General features: G+C 36.4%; 1 protein-coding gene across 1 annotated transcript in view; it reads left to right on the top strand.

The window, feature by feature from the left end:
- RYR2 (ryanodine receptor 2) overlaps positions 1–24,387 on the top strand; it is a 445,326-nt gene that overhangs the window by 183,282 nt on the left and 237,657 nt on the right. The window contains exons 7-10 of the mRNA XM_075147916.1: positions 1,707–1,806; positions 5,275–5,371; positions 16,774–16,848; positions 20,233–20,389. Coding sequence (XP_075004017.1) covers positions 1,707–1,806; positions 5,275–5,371; positions 16,774–16,848; positions 20,233–20,389 — 429 coding nt within the window. The remainder of the gene's footprint in view (positions 1–1,706; positions 1,807–5,274; positions 5,372–16,773; positions 16,849–20,232; positions 20,390–24,387) is intronic.

Genomic DNA, 24,387 nt, shown 5'->3' on the forward strand with positions numbered 1-24,387 from the left:
CTATAAAATGCAACGCTAATTCAGTTGATACCATGTGTGTGAAAATAAGTTCATTAACATGTACAAAGCACACAGTTACAAGAAGTGCTCTGGTGGTGGCAGATCTAAAGGACAGAGTTATTATCCTCTTCCTCTTTTGCCAACCCTGAATGATGTGTTTTCCACAAAAAGTAATATTCCTGCTTTGCTGTGCTGGTTGAATTGCTCATTGTCCCTAACTGGAATCTGTGTAGTGATCTCAGAGAAAACCTAACAATATAATTAAGGCCAAGAGGGCAGGAATGGGATTGGACGTGTGCTGGGGATTGTAATCTCTCAGCCTGGTCTGCCATTGACTAAGTTGTGTAGCGGCAGTAAGGGGAAAGTAAGAGATGAAACGGTGATTTGTTCATTGAACATCCTCCATTACGTGTGCTGAATGACACTGGTGCAGTGGAAAAAAATGACTTTTATGAGATCTCTTACTTTGTATCTAACACTAGCTGTTTGGGAGCCATCTGAATGAGCTGATGTGCTATTTCGTGTACTGCTGTACAGCTAGAAGTTGTGCAGGCAGGAAGCCGGAAGGACTCTGCACACGTCATCGGGAATCTACCCTCTTCTGACCTCCATTGCCATTTTTGTCCTCTCTGTGGTTAATAATTTTACCCAAAAGGTGTTAATGTTGGTCACAACATACAGAAACAGAGACCAATACTACTGTGCAAACGCAGTTACTGTCCAGTAGTTTAAAATAAAGTTTTGATAACAGTGTCTAAATGTTACTGCACTTGAAAAGCTATTACCTGGTAGGATAAACAGTATACTGCAAAGTAGCTGCTTATTTACAGAATGCTTGGTTCTATATAACCTTTTAATTGTATAATCTCATGTTGTTCGGCACTTAACAGTATATCAATGGAACTGACTGCTGGTGTGGGACAAAGGCTTTTGCATGGATGTGATATATAATATACCTTGAGATCAGAATTTCTGAGAAAATAATGTCACTGAACTGATTGGAAAACACATGTGCGCATGCACACACACACGAAGAATTCCGAGAAGAGAAAGCATCTGTAGCCCTCACTGGAAAGACCTGCCACTTTGGCAGAAGATGGGCAATAACTCAGTAAAAGGAGAGCACCCACTGAATGCTTAGGCAGGAAGTGAGCCTTTCAGGGAAAGATATTTTCAGATTTGCTTGGATCATGAAAAGTTTGTGCAAGAATATATTTTTAGAACTCCCTTACATGCCTTACAAAGTTGATTACTTGATTTCTTTGATCTGATGGCAGTTTTAGGAAGCCAGTGGCCCACAAGAGGTAATTAAGTGGTGAGTTACACCTGAAATACAAATTAATGTTCCATCCCAGGATTCAAACTTTGTGGAAAACCCATTGTGTATAGAAGGAAGAACACCAGCATAAGACCCCCACAGCATTCAATAATCAGTTCTTCAGAGTGTTTGCTATGGTCTAAGACCCCAAACAGGTGACCGTTTTGTGCCATTTAGGTATGTCTCTCTGAGGTAAATATGCTGTTATTATTCTAGCTTTATTTCTAATGTCCCTCGAAGAGTACCCAGGTCTGATTTTGAGTTTACTCAGTCAATATGAACAATTTATGTTTGAAAGAACCAAGAGAATGTTTGATATTATTATTTTATACTGTAATGAGATTTTTAATTAATCCCAAATAAAAGTCTCTCTCTTTCCTGGTTTTAGCATCTCTCTTATGGCAATGGTAGCTTACATGTTGATGCAGCCTTCCAGCAGACGCTCTGGAGTGTAGCACCGATCAGTTCAGGAAGTGAAGTTGCCCAAGGTAAGATTGACTCAACTTTAATTATTGAAAGACTGATTGTTAATGAAATATCTGAAAAATCAAATTATTCTGCCAAGTGTGGCTGAAATATGGGAATGAGTTTCTCTTATGTAAACATTCAATCCAGTGAATAAATATATAAATGTTCTGAAAAGAGAGAGAGAGAGAATTATGCTGAAAGGGACACTGATGGTTTTTTACATATTTGTCTTCTAGATACTGAACAGCTCATTCAAATCTCATTTTGCTAAATGCTACGATAATGTTCATAACTTTTTTTTTAAATGGCTTTTGGTCCTTGTTTAAATTATCTCAGATTATTCTGATGTATGCAGTCATGGTTACATGTTCCTGAGACTGAGTAAAAAACTTCGTGCATGAGGACTGAAAGCAGGATGTGAAAGTTAAGGAGTGAAGAGTGGGAATGGTTTTGTCGGGAGCATATGGTTGGGAAGAAAAACAAAAGGAGGGGAAAAACAGAAAGAGAAAGGCTAGAACAACTTTCGAATTTTGTTTATTTTATTTAGGAATTAGGAAGGGTTTTTTTAATGCAACTTCTGACATGAAAGGACAAGGATCCCTGAATTTATGCCATGTTGGTTCCACAGAGAAGAAAAAAAGTCGTCTTTTCAGAAAAGTTTGTCAGGATGTAAAGACTAATGATCTCCAGTTTCCTACAGAATCACTGTTTTAAGTAGATTTTGTAATAAGAACCATAAGAAGGCTAAAGCTGCAGGTCCTTTCTTTCTTACTCCCTGGGTTTTTTGGGTACTATTTTTTGAAAGGGCGATACACTGAAATTTTACATCAGTTCTTTTTATCTGGCATATTTTAAAACATGGCTGTGGAATACTCTTGCAGCTTTGCTCATTCAGCTTTCAGGGACAGCACTGCCAACACCTCCTTTCTACATACTCACTGTGTTTTTAGACTATGAGAATCATTCTGCACATTCAGATTGTCTGACATGGTTTCTATTGCCATCTGCTATTTAAAAAATGCTAGTGCATTGCTTAACAATGTCCTAAACTTTATGGAAAAAACCTTTCTGTTGCCTCTTCCTATAAACTCCATTCTCCTTGTCCTCCCACTGCTGGCAGCTCTGGTGTGGCATTCATGTTAATAATCCCAGTACAGTTTATTAGCTGAGACCCAGATTTGTGCTGTGCCACATCTCTCTGGTTGGTGAACCTCACTGGTGAGACCTGGCTGGCTGTTTGGGAAGCAGAAGTCCACAATGATATAGTGTCATGTTGTGCACTCATACCCACAGGAACTCACGTGAAAATGAGGTAATATGATTTTAGCAGCTGTGCATTTCTCTGCGTATTTGCTTGTTCTTTGTTGCTATGCCTTTCCATTTTCACTTTTCTCAGGTATAGACATTATCTTTGTTAAGCAGTATCTTTTCTAGAAAGATCAGCTGTCTGGTGTCAGAAAGAATTAGAGCAAAGGCCTTATTTTAGCAAAACTGGCAAATGCTCCTGTAATAAAGTTGTCTCTTTGTGAAAGGAGAGTGAATCTGACACTTAGTGTGTAAGACCTACTCTATATGTCTCAGTAAAACTGTAGCCAAACTGGAGAAAATTACCTCAAAAAGGGGGAAGAGGAAAATAAAGCTAATTTTGTAAGTATCTGCAAAATGCTTTGTCATTTTCATAAACAAAATGTTAGTGTATAGGAATAACTACACTACAATACCCTCTCTTAATCAAAACTTCCCATTAAAAATAGATTAATAAGTTAAACACTTCAGTTAAATGAAATTACTTTGAAGTGAAAATAATGGATAAATAGTCCGTAAAATGAACTAGGATATTGGAGGTAGTTACTTAAAAGAAAATTACTTCTTTTTACATGCATTTCTGCAAAACTGGCTTATGCAGAAGTCAGTTCATTGTTTAAGTCAAAACAGAGCTTTAGAGTCAGATCAAGTAATTCTGCTAATTTTGTACTGTGACATGGATGGGGGGCACTTTAAAAACAAAACAAAACAAAACAACCCAAAAAAGCTACTCAGTGCAGAACATCTCCAGAATTATATTGACACAGGGCCATGTAAAATTAATATATATAACTACTGTTACCTGGACATACCCCTCTGTGCCAAAATCAAGAATTTAAAAATTCAGTGCTAAAATTGGCTGCATAAATACTAATTTGATATTGATTCCAAAGGTTTAAAAAATATGTCCTGATATATTCTCTGATATATATTCAGGAAAAATATTTCCTGTAGCTTCAAAATAAACCCGTGAAATGTGTACAGTGTGACTGTTGGGTCTTCAACACCATTTCCCTGTACAGACCTGTCTTACTGCGCAGCATTACTTGTTAATATAGACATAGCTTCAAAATATTATTCCAATAATATTTTTTTAAAAAAATCTTTTTGTTATAACACTAAACCCAAGCAATTATGTTCACACATCCTGCTCAAATGCAGAATTTGATATTAACCGGTTCTAGCAAGAAGGGAAGATGTGTTTAGGAAGCAAACGTGAACGCTTGTTTTGCTTGTCAGACTGAAAAAATATCATTGAGTTGCGCTTAAAATCTACTAAGTCTTAGTATTCTTCAGTTACTAGATTATAATACAATATTTGTAGGATAACATAAAATTATATTTCTTTTTAATGTCACATCTCTGATGCAAAAAGACTGATGAAAAAGCATCTATTTCGTTAATACCTTTACTGATTAGAATTATGGCCTTATTTTCAGCTTCTGGTTGCAATGTCCTGGGTCTTCAAATATTGTGATGCTACGTGTACGCTCTGTGCCTTAGTTTGTGAACGCCCATATCTCTTCCTGTACCAAGTGTTTGGCTTTGAACCTGCATGTGCAGTGGTAGTGTAGGTAGTGTAGGTAGTATAGGAGTTTCCCCTTGGAGTCCAAATAAATCCTGATTGTTGGTTGGGAATCTTAAATGAAGCAGAGCTTTGAGTGGATCTTCACAGAAGTTTTTCTCACAGAAAACTTCCAAAGACACCAAAAAGGATTTTAAAGTTAACTAACTAAATAAATCAATCTTTGTTTTGTTAGTATATAAACCGGAATCCTTAACTTAAATCAAACCCAAAAGTGAGTAGGTAAAATAGAAGAGTCTCTCACTTTATCTGTTGCAATCTGGGAGGGAAGTACTGGCTTCCTTGTTTCTGTTGGATCAGTCTTTTTCTGAGTTGCACTAACTCTGTACAGTCCCTTGTCTGTGGCTCTCTTTCTCCTGATCCACCCTTTCCTACTTGCTTGGAGCTTTTCTCACTTGGCAATGTTCTGCTGGCTCCCCAGGGTGCGAGGTATCTTCCCCTTCTTCTGACTCTCTTTTTAAAGTAACATAAAATACCAACAGAAAAAAAGGAAATAAAACTGAGTGATAGTATTTATTATAGTTTGAACTATAGTTTTACATGTTGCTGCGTTCAGACAACTGCACTTGATTTTCTCCCTTTTCTCTCTTTATTCAAGGGTATCTGATAGGAGGGGATGTTCTGAGGTTATTGCATGGTCACATGGACGAATGTTTGACAGTCCCTTCGGGTGAACACGGAGAAGAACAAAGAAGGTAGGTTTCCAGCTTATAATAGAATAATAATGAATGTTGCTGAATCAATATTAAGTGTCACTGATAGTGCAGATTTTTGAAGGGTATTGTGGTGAGGTGTATTACTCATAAGAAGGAATATTGTTGAGATGAACTTTGGGCATGAGCCTCGCATTTTCTTTTCAGTATTGTTCAAGTCTGATTTCACTTACCAGGTGTAAAAGCAATAGAGATTTTTGATAACTTATTGTTGTCTTTATTGACTTAAAAGTACTGTGAATGAAATGTGTTGGTTTCTTTACTGCTGGTTTTTTCCTGTAATCACAAAAAATTCCTCAGGATAGGGTATGTTAAGATTACTGCCCAGTCCTTCAAGGCTACTAATGTGGGTATTGATCTCAGGTGTACTTGTCATGGTAGTCTAGAACTTTATTATTTATTTATTTATTTTATTTATGGTTATTTTCTTGACTAAAGGAATCCTAGAATGGAAGTAGAGAAGTGATGACAGCTTGGTATGTGTCTCTCTCGGTTAACTAATGAATCCAAATGGAGAGAGACTGGCAATGAAAGTGGCATGTCTCAGTGGAGTGATTACATGAGTGAATCAAAGTCCTGTTTATTTGCTCTAATAAAATATACCTAAGCTTCTTTTTAGTAGGGCAGTGTCATATGATATATTCCTACCTTCAGCCTGAAGTTTACTAAATGATAATGTTGATTTTGGAATAGTTTGTTTAATGCAGCATATTCAGTAGCTTAATTTCCATGACAAAGCAGGTGCTATTCATTCATTTCCAAATGAGTTTTCTTTGTTTGCAAATAAAAATGTATTTTTTATTCTATTTTATTGTTATTTGTAAAGATAAGAACAAGAAACTGGAAGTTCTCATAAAATATAGCAAAAATCTTCTATGAATTTTTAAATATTAATGAGAAAAACTTCAGAGTTTTCTTATACAGCTGCTAACCAACCCTTCCTGGCTATTTCTCGTTTTTAGACAAGAGTATAGTTTTTGAACACAGAAGATATTTCAAAATGCTGAGACTTAAAACGTGATCAATTCATGTTTTAATTTTAGCTACTACGTAATAGATCCATTACAGCTTGGAGTTTATTGCTGCTATTATTATCCTCACCCTGAAAGTGATGAAAAGATAAGATGATAAATAAATAAGATCCTATAATGCTTTCTTTTATTTCAGTTTAAATGCTGCAAAATTCCTTTTAAAAATTGTAGTGTAACTGCAGATTTATGGGATGATCAAGCACTTCAGTACTGAACTGCAACACTTAAGAACACACTAAAAATCTGTCTCTTTACAAGAGTAACATTATATATAAACCGCAATAAAAGAGCATAGAGTTGCGAGTTAAGAAAAAATTCATTTGATCTGTTTGTGCGTTCACGTGATGCACCTTTGTGTCCTATAATACGGGAAGAATAGGGTTCATTTCTTAAGCTGCAGACCAGTCCCATAAACAGACCAAATCGTTATTCTTCTTTCTGCAGTGCCTACCTTTTCCCCTACCTGTCTAGTACCCCAAAAGGAGCAGAGCTAGTAGACAACAAATAGTACCTATGTCTTTGTCTTTATATTTCCTGATAGCAATACTAAGAAACACTGCTTCTCAGTGCTTCATAAAAAACAGATTTGATCTTCTGAAATTTTCTTGTTCAGGAGCTTTCTTTAATAAATAAATAGAATAAAAATAAGTTTAAGTTTTTTCATATTCTCCTTTTCTGAAGTTCTTCTATTGCTTTTCTGAAATTTTTAAAATTATTTTTTCTTATAATTTTTTAATTTTATGCAGTTAGGTATAATTGCTCTGTGCCCCACACTTTCCCCTCTTAAATTATTAGTAAATTTAGTTATTGCTTAAAATCTCTATATTTCTATCTCTAATTAGGACTCTTGCCTATTCAAAATAATACCTAAAAGGATAATTTGTGGCTCCTTGCAGTTTTCAGTATGTATACATACCTTATTTTGATGGGTGGTATTTAACTGCTGGTAGAATTATATTAAAAAATACGGGTAATTTTGGCAGCTAGGAAATTGTAAAATAAATTATTTTATCTTTCATTTTAATTTAAGTTCTGTAACTTTTGCACATAAGGCAAGGTAAAGTATGACATATTTGGAATATCCTTTCATTGCCTTTTGAAATATTTTGGTGATAGATTCTTGTGGTTGTGCTTGGTTTGTTTTGTTCCAGCCTATGCCCGAAGAGCAGCTCTGGTCTGCAGAATGGCAGCGCAGAGGAACGCTGAGAAGTTGCATCTCTGTTGTGACTCACTCATTCCTCTATCTCATTTTTATTTTTCTGCAAAGGCCTCCTCTTTATGCCTTTCCAAATAAATAAAAGATCAGACAGTCCTAAAATAACAGTCCTATTCTATTTTACCAGTATCACCTGGTATCTAATCCTGGGAATGAATAAATTGTTTTGATGTGAAGGATCCTCCTAGGCAGTTTCTAAAATTAACTGCTGTTTTTCTCTATTTTTAGAGCATTGATACAGTTACATAAATTTGAGTATAAAAGTGTTTCAAAGATTACCAGAAGTTCAAAATAAACCACACATTCTCAAGCTGTTTATAGTATCGTGGAACAGCTTTTAGCACAGTGCAGACCCACGATACAGTGACAGTGCAGATACTGTATTGATGATTACAGTACCTAACAAAGCTTCCTCCGAGGCAAGGTCATCCAAATCTGCACTGGAAGAGACCTAGTACAGTGGCAGAAATAATCATATAAAAACCTTAGAAAATTCTCTCCTGTGTCTCACAATTTGTTCTGAATGTAGATTGCGTTTCCTCACTTAATTGTTGAGCTCCTGTGTCCTTCCACGTGGTCCTTAAGTTGTGCTGCAGTGAACACTAGAAAGCGGGGAGGAATCACTATGTTTTTGGAAGAGGGAGGTTGGTATTGAGTGGTGAGATGCAATTGCACAATGAGCAGTGGAAAAAGAGCAATGTTCAGGGCCAACTTTTGAAACAGGCAAAACAGGTATTTGCCCAAAATGAGGTTAGGAGGATGATTTTGTTCCCTGCCTCAAAGAACTGAGATCCAGAAAGCTCCTTTGGCCAGTAATGGATAGCCATAGCGTTGGTTCTTGCATGCACAGCCCACTCCGTACTATCTTCTGGCCGTGGCCCCTCAATTCTGGAAGGAGGGGGAGCTGTCATGGGGCTGCAGGCTGCTGGAGAAGTGGCTCCTCCCTTGCCTTTTCCCTCCTGCAGGCAGTGATGTGGTGGTGTCTCAGTAGTACGTACCTTCTGCCCTGGCAGCGGCAGATACAGGCGTACGATGGGGGTAAGCACAGAGGCAAAGTGCCCGGGCTACCTGTTGCCAAGGCTGTTGTGTCGTGGTGCATTTAAATTCCCAGTGAAGATGGTACCTGGAAGAACCTGGTCTGCTGCTGCTATCCAGCTGAATTTGGTTAAAATTGCTGAGAAATCTTGAGCTGTCTCTGATAATGCTGCCTCTTATGTAGTGATACTTGGTTCTTGATGTAATGCCAGTCATAGAGTCATAGAATCATAGAATCATTAAGGTTGGAAAAGACCTCTAAGATCATCCAGTCCAACCGTCAACCCAACACCACCATGCCCACTAAACCATGTCCCTTAGCGCCTCATCTACACGTCTTTTAAATACTTCCAGGGATGGTGACTCTACCACTTCCCTGGGCAGCCTGTTCCAAGGCCTGACCACTCTTTCAGTAAAGAAATTCAAAGATTACATCTCTGAACTATAAATAGTTTAAGACTACTTGGGGTATTTGTGTAGTGGGAGACTCAGAGAACTGATTTAAATAGGTACTTGCAGAAGTAACTCAAGAAAAATAGTAAAATAGAATTTTATTGCCTGAACTATTTCCCACCCCCACCCCCACCCCCACCCCCCCCCGCCCAAAGATCTAGCTGGAATCAGAAACCTTAAAACAAATTTTAATAATTGTAGTGGCTTATTCACCACGCAGAAGTCTGTAGGCCTGGGGGCTCCTATCCACTCAGAAATGTACTTTTCCTTGGGAAGCAGTTTCAGATAGATTCTCCCTGAAGTTGCTAGACTTAGTTTGCTTTGTGATTAAAAAGCATTCCAGTTGGAAGCAGTGCAAGTAGAGATGTTTGTGGTTATATGTTGGTTTACTTGATATTACACTAGAAAAAAATAGTGATATTGTTTTTAAAACCCCACAGGCAGAGTGGGTATGACCCTAGTAGTATTCACTCACTCTGACCCAGGTAAAGAACAAAAAAGGAACAGGCAAAAGGTTAAGTATGTGCAATTTCGCTGAATTAAATATAATTTATTGCACATTCTAGTTGGGTATGTTGGTGGTTTAAGGACAGTGTTTAAAGCCTTGTGTGTAGAATTCTTAAACTATGTTTTCATTATTTAAAATGACTTAGTTATCTATAGCAAGCTAGACCTAAATTTGCAGTGTTGTTTCTGTAGCTCTTCAATTCAAATTTCAGAAGCATTTCCAGGTAGATTAAAAAATAAATATAGGTATAGATATGCAAGAGAAGGCATAGTATAATTATCTTGGTGGTGTTCTGGTGGTTACTTTGATTCTATTTACCTTCAAAGGCAGGGGAAACTTCTGCAGCAGCACAGTAGCTGGGGGTCTGTATTTATCTTGACTCCTTTTCCTACACTCTCTGCCCGTGTGGTTTGTGGCCTGGCTCCCATCATATGAGCTGATAGAAGTGGTCTGTCAGCTGTGCGTATGGGAATGAGGCAAACCCACAAGGGTTTCCTTGATTTATGTATTTTTTTCTTGAAATAAAGGATTGCATAGTTTCTCACCCTTTTTCTCCTGTTTCATACATGAGAAATTTGTTAATCATTTTTAATACTTCTTTTTTTGGGCAAAGGGTTGTATACGATTATCCAGCAGAAGATTTAAATCACTTTTTGTATTACAGGTACCTTGAAATGGTCTTTGCTTTCATTTGGTACCTTTTCCTGTTGCAATTGTGACACTTTTTTTTTTTTTTAAACACTTATTTGGTAATTATAGTATTGAGTCTTCACTTGAGAATTTGTAATATCAAAGGAATGAATAAATTTATTCTAATTATGGTGGAAGTTGGTTTGTAGAGCAGGTACACATTGAAGTGCTTCTGTGAAATTGTTTACCACTGTTTCACTCTTCTAATTAAGGTTGTGCAGCAAAGATTTTAAAAGTATTGTAATAAACAAGCTGTTTTTTTTCCCCTTCACAACTGAACCAGTCAACAGCCCCCTTTTTTTACTGTTCAGTTAAGATGAATTATTTTACATTTTTGACGGTGTTGTATTATGCGTGTCATTTTTATTTTCCTGTAAAAATGTGAGCTAGTTATTAATACAGTACTTTGCATGACTGTAGAGTTTTGGATTACTTTGCGTTTTTTGTATGGGTTTTTTTTGTTTTGGTTTTTTGTTTTGTTTGGTTTGTTTTTTTTTTTTTTTTACTTAGAAGTCCCCAAAAACTAATGGCAGATAACAGTGGAAGTATGTAATCAAAATTATTTGTTTTTTTTTTTTTTGATTGGGTTGTGATGCTTGCTCTTTATTATACCACCATCATTCATATTCTTTTAGAACTTAAAGTCCACACAGCAGTAGGGCTATGAGTATTCATAGTTCCCAGTGTAGAAGTGGGCCATGAATGTTCCCATTGCAACTAATTTGCATTTTGATTTGCAATATGTATCTTAAAGTGATGACTGCAGTGCAATTTGAACCCTTCAGAAATATATCGTTACAGAAAGTAATTACCTGTGAGAGAGAGCAAAGTGCTCCTGGCTTTTGCAAAGTATCACTTGAGGTGGAACAGACTCCAATTTCTCAAACCATCCAGTCAGAATAGGCCTTCATGAGGGAATGTATATGTGTAGCCTAATTCCAGAAGCAGTTTTTTCATTCCTGCCTTTGAGATTTTCTTTGGGTTAAACATATTACGTTGTCTTTTGTAAATTGTATTGAACATTTTGTGTTAGTCTCAGAAATGGATAGACAGGGTTGTAAAGTGATCAAAGTCAAAATCAATGTGACTTAGCCAATGCCAGCTTCTTTTCACTTTCCTTTCCATGCTATTTTCTTTAGACAGGTAAAATACGCTCTTTGATAAACCATTACAAACTAGCGAGGTCTGTTGTACCTCAGAAAGGCTGGGATCTGGTGCGTGTGAAGGATTATTTATGACTCAAATGTGAACTCAGAAAGTTTTCACCCAGCATGAGTCAATAACCTTTTCCCCATGCCCAAAACAAGCCACGAGCCTTGAATAGTAATGGTTGTGCTTTTATAAATTAATTTGAAAAAATCCATAGAGCTCTTTAGTGATTGATTTTCAAATTTAAAACAGAACACCCTTGCCTGTCATTAAAGGGAGTGGAACAATTTCCTTAACTTGAACTTTGACATCTTATTTGGATTTATTAATTTGTGCATAATCCAGGTATAATATCGTTATGTTATTTATGCCATATTTATGGCACCCTGATTCATTCCAAGTTACTGAGTTTTATTCCGTTATTTCCTTGCTGTGGAATTTAGGATTTACATTCTTGAACCAAGGCTACTTCAGCAGTATCGAAACGCTGTCATTTAACATAATTTATTTTAACCTCATTTAATGCCCATTAGTAGTCAGTGAATTTCACTGAAATGATTGCCCTCTCTCTGCTCAACAATACTTTAATAAGAATATGAATTCAATAATGATTCTCCAGGGGTTTTGATATGTGGCAGTCTATTTTAAACTTGTATAATTAATTCATTATTGTAATTGGAGATGAGAGATTCAGATATAAATCTTTCTTTTTGATGTTTACCATTGCTCTGCCTCTACATCACATCTCGGAAAGCTAGAGGAGAGTGCTAGGAATAAGCAAGTAGGGGAAGCCGCGGCTGCCGGGGAGCGGTTGTGCTGTGCTTGGTGCTGTCCGTACAGCCCGGGCGCTGTCAAACAAGCAGGGTGGCAAGTTCCAGCTCTAGTGACTGTTTATGTTAAGGGGAATTAAATAGACCAACGACGTAGTCAGGAAAAGAATGATGTTTTAATTTTCACTTACAGTCATAGGTCAGACAACAAATGACTTCATTACACCAACTAATTAACTAGATTAAATTTTATAGTAAACATGAACTGAAAATTCTCAAAGGTTCTGAATTCCCTATAGATATTTTCATTTGAAATAAAGTAGTTAATATCCTTACTCCATAAATGTAGAACATGCAAATAAAGTGTTTTGGAAAGAATAGGAAAAAAAATGTCAGGAATTAGTGTAATGGGCACGGCTCAGAAGTTATAAGGTATCCCTAGCTTTCTAGGGGAAGACTACACTCGTAGCTCTTGTTGTCTTCTCTTTTTCTGCTGTTATTTGTACTTTCCTCATGCATTTACATTATTTATAATTTCACAATAATTTTTTGTAATTCACAGGTTTTCTCTACTGTTTGACAAGTAATGTGCATCTTCTGTGCACTTCGCAGCTTCAAATTTTATTTTTTCCAACCTATCAATGTAAAGCTGTAGTAACTCTTTGATAGTCAGAGAACTTTTGTAGGTTATTCACACATCATTAAAAGCAATGTTTCATTTGACCTCATGATATCAGTATCTGCTATGGCTTACCAGTGTCAGTTTCAGGAAGGATTAAAATCTTATGTATCATACTTCCTTTTCAACACTGAACTGTTGTCAAGAGTACATAAAAAGAAATGAGGTGCACTCTATCAAATAATGTTTTTATATAGAGCAAGTTCTAAGGAAGTTGGTTTGAGCAATCTCAGAGCAGTTTACTACATTTATTTTAATGAAAGGAGTTAAAAATGAACTTTGGATTTCTTAGAATAAAAAAGTATGAGATAATCTAGGTTATGAATTTATTCAGCTGCTCTGGGGCAATGGTTAGTATGCATGCAGTTATGGTAAAAGCGAAGTGACTTGCCCTTCAATGAAGAAGAGATACTTTTATTCAAGGCCACATTTTCTTTACTGTCTTTTCTGTAGAGAAGACAATACCTAGCTAAAGACACAAGAGCTTACAGCCTATTCTATTGCTTTGTGCCAGCTTGTTTTTTTGTACTATTGTGCTTGTTTTGGCTGGGATAGAGTTAAGTTCTTTTAATAGCAGCTACTATGGGGCTGTGTTTTGGATTTGTGCTGGAAGCAGTGTTGATAACACAGGGATGTTTTCGCTATTGTGGAGCAGTGCTTACACAGAGCCAAGGCCTTTTCTGCTTCTCCCCCCACCCCACCAGCAAGTAGGCTGGGGGTGTGCAAGAAGTTGGGAGGGGACACAGACGGGACAGCTGACCCCAACTGACCAAAGGGATATTCCATACCATATGACGTCGTGCTCAGCGTGTAAAGCTGCGGAAGAAGAAGAAAAGGGCTGTCGTGGTTTAACTCCAGCCGGCAACTAAGCACCACACAGCCAATCCCTCACTCCCCACCGGTGGGATGGGGGAGAGAGTCAGAGAGTAAAAGTGAGAACCCGAGGGCTGAGATAAAGACAGTTTAACAGGTAAAGCAAAAGCTGCGCATGCAAGCAAAGCAAACCAAGGAATTCATTCACCACTTCCCATCGGCAGGCAGGTGTTCAGCCACCTCCAGGAAAGCAGGGCTCCATCACACCTAACGATTACTTGGGAAGACAAAATGCCATAACTCTGAACGTCCCCCCCTTCCTTCTGTGGTGCTTAGTTGCCAGCTGGGGTTAAACCACGACAAGCATGTATACTCTTTCCTGCCCATACAAAGTCTTGCTGCTCCATCCTTGCCCTCAGTCTCTGGGCTTCTCCTTTTGCTTCCCTCCAGTCCCCAGCTCTTTCTCAGTCCCCCTCCAGATTGCTGTCACTTATTCTTTTGCTGAGGCTCTGCTGCCTTGTTGACTTTTATACCTCAAGGGCTACCACTCTCTTTCTGCCTTCTCTCCTGTTGCTACTGTACCCATTCATTCATATAGAAATAAGAGACAATCCCAGGATCCTTTTTATTTCCTTTGGTAAACAAATTGCACATTTTTATTTAAGATTTGTTCCCTTCTATCTCTTTCCCATTTTCTCATCTTACATGACCATTCCAAGACTGATAGCTCCCCTTTAAAAGAACAGAGAAAGGAAACAATGGATGGATAGTCACATAACAGAAAACCACTTCACCCATGAGAAGCCATTCTTCTAAGTTCACAATGAGAGGCTTTTTAGATGTTTAAAATTACACTGATCCAACTGCTATGTGTAATCCAAAGCTAGCTTCAAAACAGTACTCAGGCTGAGAAACTGGTGACAGCTCCTGGGTTTCCAATGTGAGAAAGAACTTCACCCCTGAAAAGTAATAAGATGTACCAACTTAAAAATCAAATATTCTGATTAATAACCAACCAACAATAACCCCCTCCAAACCTCCCAAACAAACAACCCAGCCACCCCCCGCAACCCAAACAAACCGACCAGGGTGACATCTGATCTGTTACTGTTTAGATGTTACAACATAAACCCAGTCTGTTAGTTGGAGAACAAAAATTTGAACAAATACCTGAAGAGAAGAGGGAGTGTCTGAACAGAGAAGCAGCTGAATGCAGGATTGTTTAGCATTTGCATTTTACTATACTAACGAAGGACAATTTCAATAAAAAAAAAGATTGACTTTGAATTTCATTCCCTTCTGTGAGAGAGATATGAGAGACTTACTAATACCTGTCAGCTGCTCCTAGCACCACAACCATTGCACCAAATGACTAAGGTAATACGTGGAGAAAATGCTGGGTATAAGGTCAAGGGAGGATTTTGTACATGTTTGTATATGCACCTATAACTTCTTTTTGGTACTGGAGCATGTGCCAGAGTTTCTATTTATACATGGGTCATGAATATTCAGTGTGAGTGGTTCTGTAAGTGTAGTGAGGAATATTTATTTTGTATTTTGACTCAATTTTTCCCTGTATAATTTGTCTTCATTCATTTGCAATGTCTGGGAGTGTTTATTTCCTTAATACTTTTTAGCATATTCCAAGGTGAATTTTAACACATCTGTAGTTTCATGTATTGTTAACAGTACTGAGAAGTATATTCTAACTCACTATTTCTTTTGGTTTTTGAATCATCTCTTTCAATGCTGGGTTTTTCTCTGTGCTAAGCATTCAGTCCCTCTGTATTATATCCACAGGAGGACTTTGGAAACTAAAGCCTAGTGAGTACTAGGTACCCGATTCCAAACTTGTGGTCCTCAAAAAATTACTTCTAACAAACAATGGGGAATGCCTACAATTTCAATATTAATATTCCCTAAAGTTATGCCTCTGGCTATTTTTGGCAGTGCCTGATCTTGGCTGAAGATCACAATATTTACTCAATCCATAAGCTCTTCCAGGATCCATAAAACTAGGCCATACTTTGGCAGTGTTCCCTGATGTGCTTGATCTGATAAGCACAGTGACAGCACTCCTTTGCATAAGTGACTCCTTTATTCATTTTCCCGAAGGAAAAACCTAGGTTTTAAAATTCTGGCAGTGTCTTAGGGCTGAAATAAAGGTGCAGGCAGGAAGCAGTCCAAAGAACTGCTGCCTAAATCTAGAGTGGCAGTGCTTAATACTCACCACATTCCTCAGTGTTTGCTTTGAAGAGAAGCGAGGTTACCTAACTCGGGGCTTTTGGTGACCATAAAATCTAAACCATTTTGTGGAACCAATATAAATCACTTATCTGTGCTTAGAATAATGCAGAAAAAAACCCCAACCTTTTTTTAGGCTCAATTGACTGTTTTTTAGAAGCACTCAGATTTCTGGATATATGCAGGAACTAGAGGGTTCACTACAAATTAAAATTTGGAAATAGGAAGCCTTAACATCTGAGCTGTGTGAAGACTGTATCAGTGTGGTTGTGAAACTCCAGGTGCTATGATAATAAAATACAGTGCCAAATAGGTGACTCTTCATAATTCAGTGTAATAAGTTTCATGGTTATTTTAATAGTATAAGCTCTGAGAAAACACTACCTTTCTTGTGAGGCGTATGCAGTGATCACAAATCTTTATCATCATTTGATATTTGTTTTTTGTTAGAACCTAGAAATATTGTAATTATCAGGTTATTGGTTTTTTTTTTTCTTTTTCCCTGCCCCTGGTTTCTCTATCCTTGAATCACAAAGATGTCTAAGCAAACACTGTATAAATCTCGTTGTTATGCATATCACAATAATCGATGCTAAAGACAATGAAAATAAAATTTGTTTGAGTAACTAGCTCTGAAGGTTTAATTGATAAAAGCTGATTTTGAATATGATAACCTTTGAATCTGATAGTTGCAATAATTGTTTTGGTGGTCTTAAAATGAGAGATGAACAAATGAATATTATGAATTCTTACAACAAAGCTGAGCATTTAGTCTGTGCCTTTGCTTGGTTTTCAGAACTGTCCACTATGAAGGTGGTGCTGTGTCAATTCATGCTCGTTCCCTTTGGCGACTAGAGACTCTAAGAGTTGCGTAAGTAAAATCTCTCTCAGAAGAAGTCGTCAGTTTGGCAGGGCGCTTTTTGTATAGTAAGAGTATTCCTATAAAATCAGATTGATAACTATAAAACCAGACAGATAATACTAAAATAATCTTCAAAAAGTGCTCTGTAACACTTTCATGAAAACTTAAACAACTTCCTGTAGAGAGTGCATGTTAACACACATGCTGTGTGTGTTTTGATTATTTTTTTGAAGTTGTTATAGCTGTCAGTGAATTCACAATTTACTTTTTTTTTTACACATATATGTGACATTTTTAAGGAAAACAATTCTGATTATAATAATTCATGTGTGCCACCCCCTAACTTGTTTAAGCCATTTGGATGTCCTTAAAGGCAAAAATTTACAGAAAAAGTGCTACCTTGCATGGGTGTTGGAATGACAGTAAGGAATTGTGCCTTGTTTGTTAAGGTAATTGCACTGTAAAATTTCACTTAAATTCTATTACAGTATGTGCTTGGGAAAAAATTTCTAGTGACTATCAATGATTGCTTTTTAGAGATTAAATCAGGGCAGTTTAGGGAAAGGTTACACTCTAATGATTTTTGGTTTGTGCAGTTTGTTTAATAGGATGATGTTAAATATGATTGATAGGGCAGTGAGATTTTTGCTTTGGACTAACATTGACCTTGAGAGTGCTTAAGTGACAACAATGAAACTGTGGAAGGATCTCTGGCTTTTTATTTTCCTCATTGAAGGTACTTCCCTAATAAGCAGTAGTACTGGAGCAATGTAGGGATTTGAGAAATTACAGGTTTCTGTTACGACTGTCACATGTCTCACTTTGACAGGCATTGTATACAAACTTTTGAAGTGTAAACATTTGAACATATATGACTGAGAGAAATTGTGAGAACTGTCAAAACAACTAAGCAAAGGCAGCGGTAATCTTTCTTTTTAAGGAACATGACTTTTCTACCAGGAAAAAAAACCCAAATAAAATCCCAAGAATAACCCTCTCTCCTACAAGTCCCTCACCTCCCTATTTTCCTGTATGATATTCTAACAGCTATAAACATTCATTGCTGAATTGCAGGCACATTACTATTCATGAAATGCTTCAATTTGTAACTTAGAATATGCATGCCTGAAGTCCTCCATCAGTTCTAGTCCTTCCCAGAACGACTGCAGATATAATATTAATTCTGTTAATTTTATATGATTCTGAAGGAATCATTATTTCTGAACTCTCCTCTTTAGTGGAGAATTCTCATAAAAATCGCCTGGGCAGTCTGCATGTGCAGACTGCCTCTTGGGATGCCCTGCCATGGGATGCCTGATACTATTGCTCAGCGTTGCTTTCTTTCCCAAAAGGTGACAGGGATCGTATTCTCATATTGCAGAAAAGAATTTTTAGTAGTCAGAAATGGCTTCACAAGATACTTTCTGCTCAGCTGGCTTTTCTTGTAAGTGCACATGAATTGTCAGTTTTCCTATCCTGCAGGCATGAATTGGGGACACGGTTCAATTGCACTACATTTATTATTTTCTTTTTCTTATGGTCCATAGCTGTTGAGTCCAAGAGAAAATTGAATCAGACTAGAGAAAAGGCAGCTCCCCAGCATGGCCCATAATATGAAAGGTGCAGAGCTGATGTGTTTGACCAGACCCAGCAATACAATAGCTGAGATTCATGACCTGACATTTTAGTTAATTGAGAAGCAGAAGTTGTGCTGGAACACAGCACATACATACTTAGATGTGCTTTTGTGGAGTATACTGACTGTTGTGTAGAAGACAGAAAAAAAGAAATGCGTTTCTAAGATATAAAGCTTCCATATTTCCTTCCTCCCCAAAGTCCTTTCTCCTCGACTTAAACAGAAAAGACTATTTAGTTTACAAAAGAAAATAGTTGAGGGGAAAACCTCTTCATTCTTTTGGCCTCTTTAAAACCAGTAACTAAATAGGTTTAGAAGTTTAATTAGTGAAGTGTAATAAATCCTGTTAAAAAACAGAAGCAGGTATTGCTCTTGCATTTTAAAAACTCCTGCACTTTAAAAACATCTGCCAAATCAGTTTTGCATACTTTGCATACAGTATGGCCATGTGTTATGAAGACATGTTTAAACAAATGGATATTTGTATTGAATAGGTAAGTGCTTTAATCTGCTACGTGTATGCATCAGGGAAAACGAAAATTACTTAAACCTGTGTAAGTGATTTTCAGACTAGTACATGAATATATACAAAACATATGCATAAAAACTTTTTATGTTTTTAAAAGCTGTACCTGGAATTACTTTAAATGCAAGTGAGAAGATGCAGTAATACAAAATTCTTATATGAGACTAAGTTTATAGTCAGGTTAAAGTCATAAGGATGCATTTATATATTTCATTGATATTATGTGAACATTTGTTGATAATTTTAGAGCTATTTCAAGCCACAGTAAGCATAGAGAATTACTAGTATTTGTGGAAGCACATCAGAACCTCGACAGTATGTCATAACTCCATTATGATGGACATTTTGCAAACACAAGATAAATATATGATTTCCTCTCCAAAAAGCAGTGTGCACATACATCTAAAGTGTAAATTTTTGAAGATGTAAGACTGAAGAAAATATTGTGAAGATCCAGGAAAATATCCTAGCTGTGGCAGTTTTCCAATCTAAGGAATATTCGAGAAGCCTTCTGAAAAGGCTTTGTGAAATGCATCCTCCTTAGTAACCCCTACACAAGTTTGTCTTCAGGAGTTAATCAGGAAGAACAGAAGAACTGACTTTTCAGTTTAAGGCGAGAAGTTAGAAACCTGCAACCTATATTTCAACTTGAGAAGTTCTTGGGGAGCTTAGATAGAAAATCTTTGCCTTTCTTCCTTAATTTCCTCCTATAGAATATGAAGAATCTGGGCCAGTCTTAGCTTAATAATTTTTAAAATTTATTTTCTGAGGATTTTTCTTTATATATTTATTTTTTTATTTTGCTATTTTATTTTTTGCACACTATTCAAAGTGTGCCTGAATTGTGCTGACTGCTGAAAGGAGAGTGCTCTGGGAGAGTGAACAAACCCAGCTGCTGGTAGATGAAATGTTGGAGAGGGAACTGGCAGATCTAAGCTCTTTGTTTACAGCAGAAGTCTCCTTTTCTGTAGGCGGTCTGTATCTTCTTTCAAGAGGAATTCAGTCTGAATCAAGGCAGTCTGTGCAAAGGAAGAGGTTAAGATTATTTATTAGAATGGTTTTATAGGAGACACCCACAAAGTAGCCATTTTCTGGCTGATAATCCAACATTTAGAATTTTATCCTTTTACCAACTAGTTGGCAATATAATGTACATTAAAATATTTTTGCCAGTAGTTAAACTCTATGTTTTGTTTTAAAAAAACCAAATGTTTCCTATGAACTTTCTTAGGTGGAGTGGCAGCCACATTAGATGGGGACAGCCATTCAGACTAAGACATATAACAACAGGAAAATATTTAAGTCTCCTGGATGACAAGAGTCTTCTTCTTACAGACAAAGAGAAAGCGGATGTAAAATCTACGGCATTCTGTTTTCGGTCTTCCAAGGTATGGAATCAGTGCAGCATTAATATAACTAGTAGTAATTCCAATCTCTTTAGTAAGCAGGATTTAAATATTTCCTATTGCATGAATTAGTGGAGCCTTCTACCTTTTCACGGATTTAAAAAAAAAAAAACACCTCAGTATAATTAATATCTAGAAGGCTTCTTTTATCATACTTTCATTGGGTAATGCTGCCGGGCTGTTTGTGTGGTTTTCTGTTTTATTTTATTGCTTGCCCACTTTTGAACAGTTTCTTCATTTCTTATTTGTTTTTCTGATGAACTTCACTGGTATCTCACTGCTTATATCTGTTGGCTGACATATGAAAAATTTATAGTATTGTGGGTTATTTAAATTGAATTGGAAAATCAGGATTTCTTTCATCAGATACTTTACTGTAGTCTAATTTAAAGTTAACATAGTTTGAATTTTCATTTGACACCTTCTATAAGCATTTCAAATTCAGAACAGTACTTGTATAGTGGGTAAACAGTTTAAAATGATACTATGATAAATTCTTTAATATCCTTTGATTTCTCGTACTTTTCACCTACAGCATGATGTTGCTGAAATTTTTCCAACAATAATGTTGGAAAAATTTGTCTTCTGAAATACATATTCATATAATAAGTATTCATAAACAGAGTTATTCAATAACTTCTCTGTAGCAATTACTTTATATATTTTTAATTATTTGTCTGCTTGGGAAGATAAGAAATGAATATATACCTGAAAGCAGGTATGTAGACTTTTGCACTCTGATAACAAAGACTTTAGTTCAGGTGATTATTTTGAGACCCAGACAATGTATTTTTTTTAAAACCAGTTAGAAAAGCTATATAAATACTTACATATTTTAGGACAATGCAGTGCAACTATATTGGGGAGGTCCTGTTGCAGTTACTATAGATCTCAACAGTTATTCTCCTTCAAAGCAAGAGGGATAAAATAATTCATTCACTGATTCTCAAGATGGAGTCTTCAGTTGGGGTTACTCCAAACAGAGTGGAACAATATACTGCGCTCTACTGTTACATGGATTATTTAGTCCAAAATATTTCTTGAAGGCAAGAATTGTTAGCAACACAAAGAGTATCTTTTGTTGATATGGAGAAGGTAGTTTGTCTCTATTTCCTAAGTAGCATATGCACATGTGTTTTGGAGATCAGACAATGTTGTATTTGAAGTTTCTTAACTTGTTTTTTTCAACCTGAGTTTGGAAGTTTTATTTGGAAGTATTTTGAAGATTTATATTTTGAAGTGGTTTTGTCCTACCATGCTCAAAATAAAAAATTAACGTTTTTTTATTTAGTTGTTGTTAACTGACCAAACCTATTCTATGCTGAGCAGAGCAGAGATAAAACGCTTTGGGGCATGTAGAAACACGTTATGGTAGTCAATTCTTGAAGTAACATGAGAGTATTTTAAGAGGGTCTATATGCTAATCAGTACGTGATGGATGTAATCTTACTGATATTTACATATGGATTTTCAAAGAAATTGGAAGTTTGGAAGATCATATTTAATTTTGTGGATATCAACATTCATTTTAATTAAAGACTTATTTGGAAGGAATTATGGAGATGCCACAAGGGAGGAGTATATAGTTTGCTCTTCATTGCTGAGGATGAATCCAGTCTCCTGCTTAGGCCTTCTTAAAGGAGAGTCATGTTTTACTTTATTAGGATACAGGCATTAAAAATTTTCAGGTGCCTTCCCTCTCTGGAAAAGAGCATTAAATAAATATTTCAAAATTATAGCAGTCCTAGAAAGGCTTCTGTAGAGAAGGTAAGCAGCTTCAGGGGTCTCTTTTCCTCCAAGCATGTATGGACACCAATCTTTCACTTGTGTTGTTGCATGTAGTTAGCCCAAAATAATTATTCCTGGATAAGAAGCAGCCCCTAATCTTCTCTATTGAATACAGAGCATTAATAGTGGGAGTATGTCAAGTGGCTAGATCTTTCTTATAGCAATTTCTGTCCTTTTTTGCCACAGTCATAATTCTTCCTTCCACCACCTGAAAAGTAGTGGAAGGAAGAATTATGAAGATCTCACTTGTGCTATAAGTAAGTTAGCTCTAAATAGGCAAAACCAAATGTGTGGGAAAAATACCCTTATTTGCGGTGTTAAAGACTCAGTTCCTTCAGCCGTGTGAGTAGATGATCATTTCAATTTCCAAATGAAAAGCAGCTTTCATGTTTGCAGAGAAAATGCATTTTTTTTTTCTCCAAAACACAACATTCTGGTACAGAAGTTGAAAAATTAGATCAGAATCTTCTTACATGTTAAAATTCCTTAAATATGTCAGCAAAATAAAGAAACATGAAAGCTTAAAAACATCACAAGCCAAACAGCACTCAGACGATATGGATATTCTGAAGAGCTAACAGTCTCTTCATTTTTTTTTCCTGGCAATTGGGCTTTATGCTTTGGTTATTACATATCACCCTAATAATTATCATTAAATGAGGATTATATTAGCCTTTTGAGCATCTGAAATTCAGAAAATTCTTTTTTTCTCTCTTGTAGTCTCACTTCACTGAGCACAGGATGTCCACAGATATCTACAATTTATTCCCCAAATTTATGGCTCTTTTATAGACTTGACTTTGTAGTGATTAAGTTTGATGGATTTTTTTTTTCTCTCACATTTGCTAAATATTGATTCTTTTTGATAAAAATTATTAGTTTAATATCACTTTTCCACTGAAATAAGGTAATTTTCCTAATTTTGAAATGTTTATACATTCTGTATAAAGTCTGCTTTTCCTCTCCACAGTCTTTTCCCGTGGACAGAAATACATAAATTTTAATAAAACTTTATGGCCTGTATTTTTATATCTTTCACCAGTTGCTTAATAAAATTTAATAGGAAATATATTAATGTCAGCTTAAAAAGCAATCATGAATTAGCTTCTTCCAGTCAGTGAGACCTGCTAGAATGTCAGTCCTGAAAGTGTGCCACAGAAGGTCTAGGTTGGGTCAGATGACGAGAGGTAAAATTGAAAGGATAAGCCTTAATCATGGGAATCCTTTTCAGAATGTTATTTGGAACTAAACAGAAGCATTAGAGTGAAATAACACATTTAAGGCTAGGCTTCATAGAATAATTTTTTTCAACATTAAGATAAGACCACTTAAAATTATGTTGTCCATTTAGCCCACAAAAATGTGGGAAGATTGGCTTGTATTCTTGTATGCATGGAATAAAAACTGTTTATAAAGAGCACGTCCTTCTGGAGAAAATGTGGCATATTTTTCAATAAACCTGTTCATTTCCAACGCATTCTTTTTGCTTTGCATTACTGAGGTGGTTTACAGACTGTTGCAAACCCAATTGTTTCTGTTTGTTCCAGTGTAATGAATCAAGACTTTTCATCTTTGTTTAGCAAAAGTTGATGGTCTGAGAATGGGCCTAGAAACAAACAAAATGGAAGCTTTTCTTTGTAAATATGCAAATAAAACTGAAGCTTTTCTTTCTATGTAGGAAGAAGTAGCAGATGGCTATGTAATGCCAACAGGTTATGGTAAGAGTGTAGTGGGCTGGAAACTTGCATCACGTAATTTCTATACCAATATGCAATTATTAAATGGTGACATAGTGATTTCTGATGTTTTTCAGATCCTGATTTTTACTGATGAACTGTTTTACAGTAGACAATGAGATTGATTCATTATATGTACTTTCTCAACTATCTGCTGTTTATTGGCATGAATCCAGCACTTCATTCAAATCTTCCCCTTTAGAAATAATTTCTGGTTCCTTGTTCCCTAAAAAAGCTCAATGTCTTGAAGTTCCCAAATGAATGCTCTAATGCCTTCTGCCCTCCACACCATCCCCTAGCTTTCCATCTTCTCCTATATTCAATCAAACTTTTACTGTATGCTTTCCTGGCTGCTATGTTTATTTGCAGGAAAGAGCTCAACTGAATGTAGCTGAATTCAGCCTGGGCTCTAAACTTACACATGGAGTTGTCAGTGTACTTACATAGGTGAGGATA

This window comes from Calonectris borealis, chromosome 3 (assembly GCF_964195595.1).
Source record: "Calonectris borealis chromosome 3, bCalBor7.hap1.2, whole genome shotgun sequence".
Lineage (NCBI taxonomy): Eukaryota > Metazoa > Chordata > Aves > Procellariiformes > Procellariidae > Calonectris > Calonectris borealis.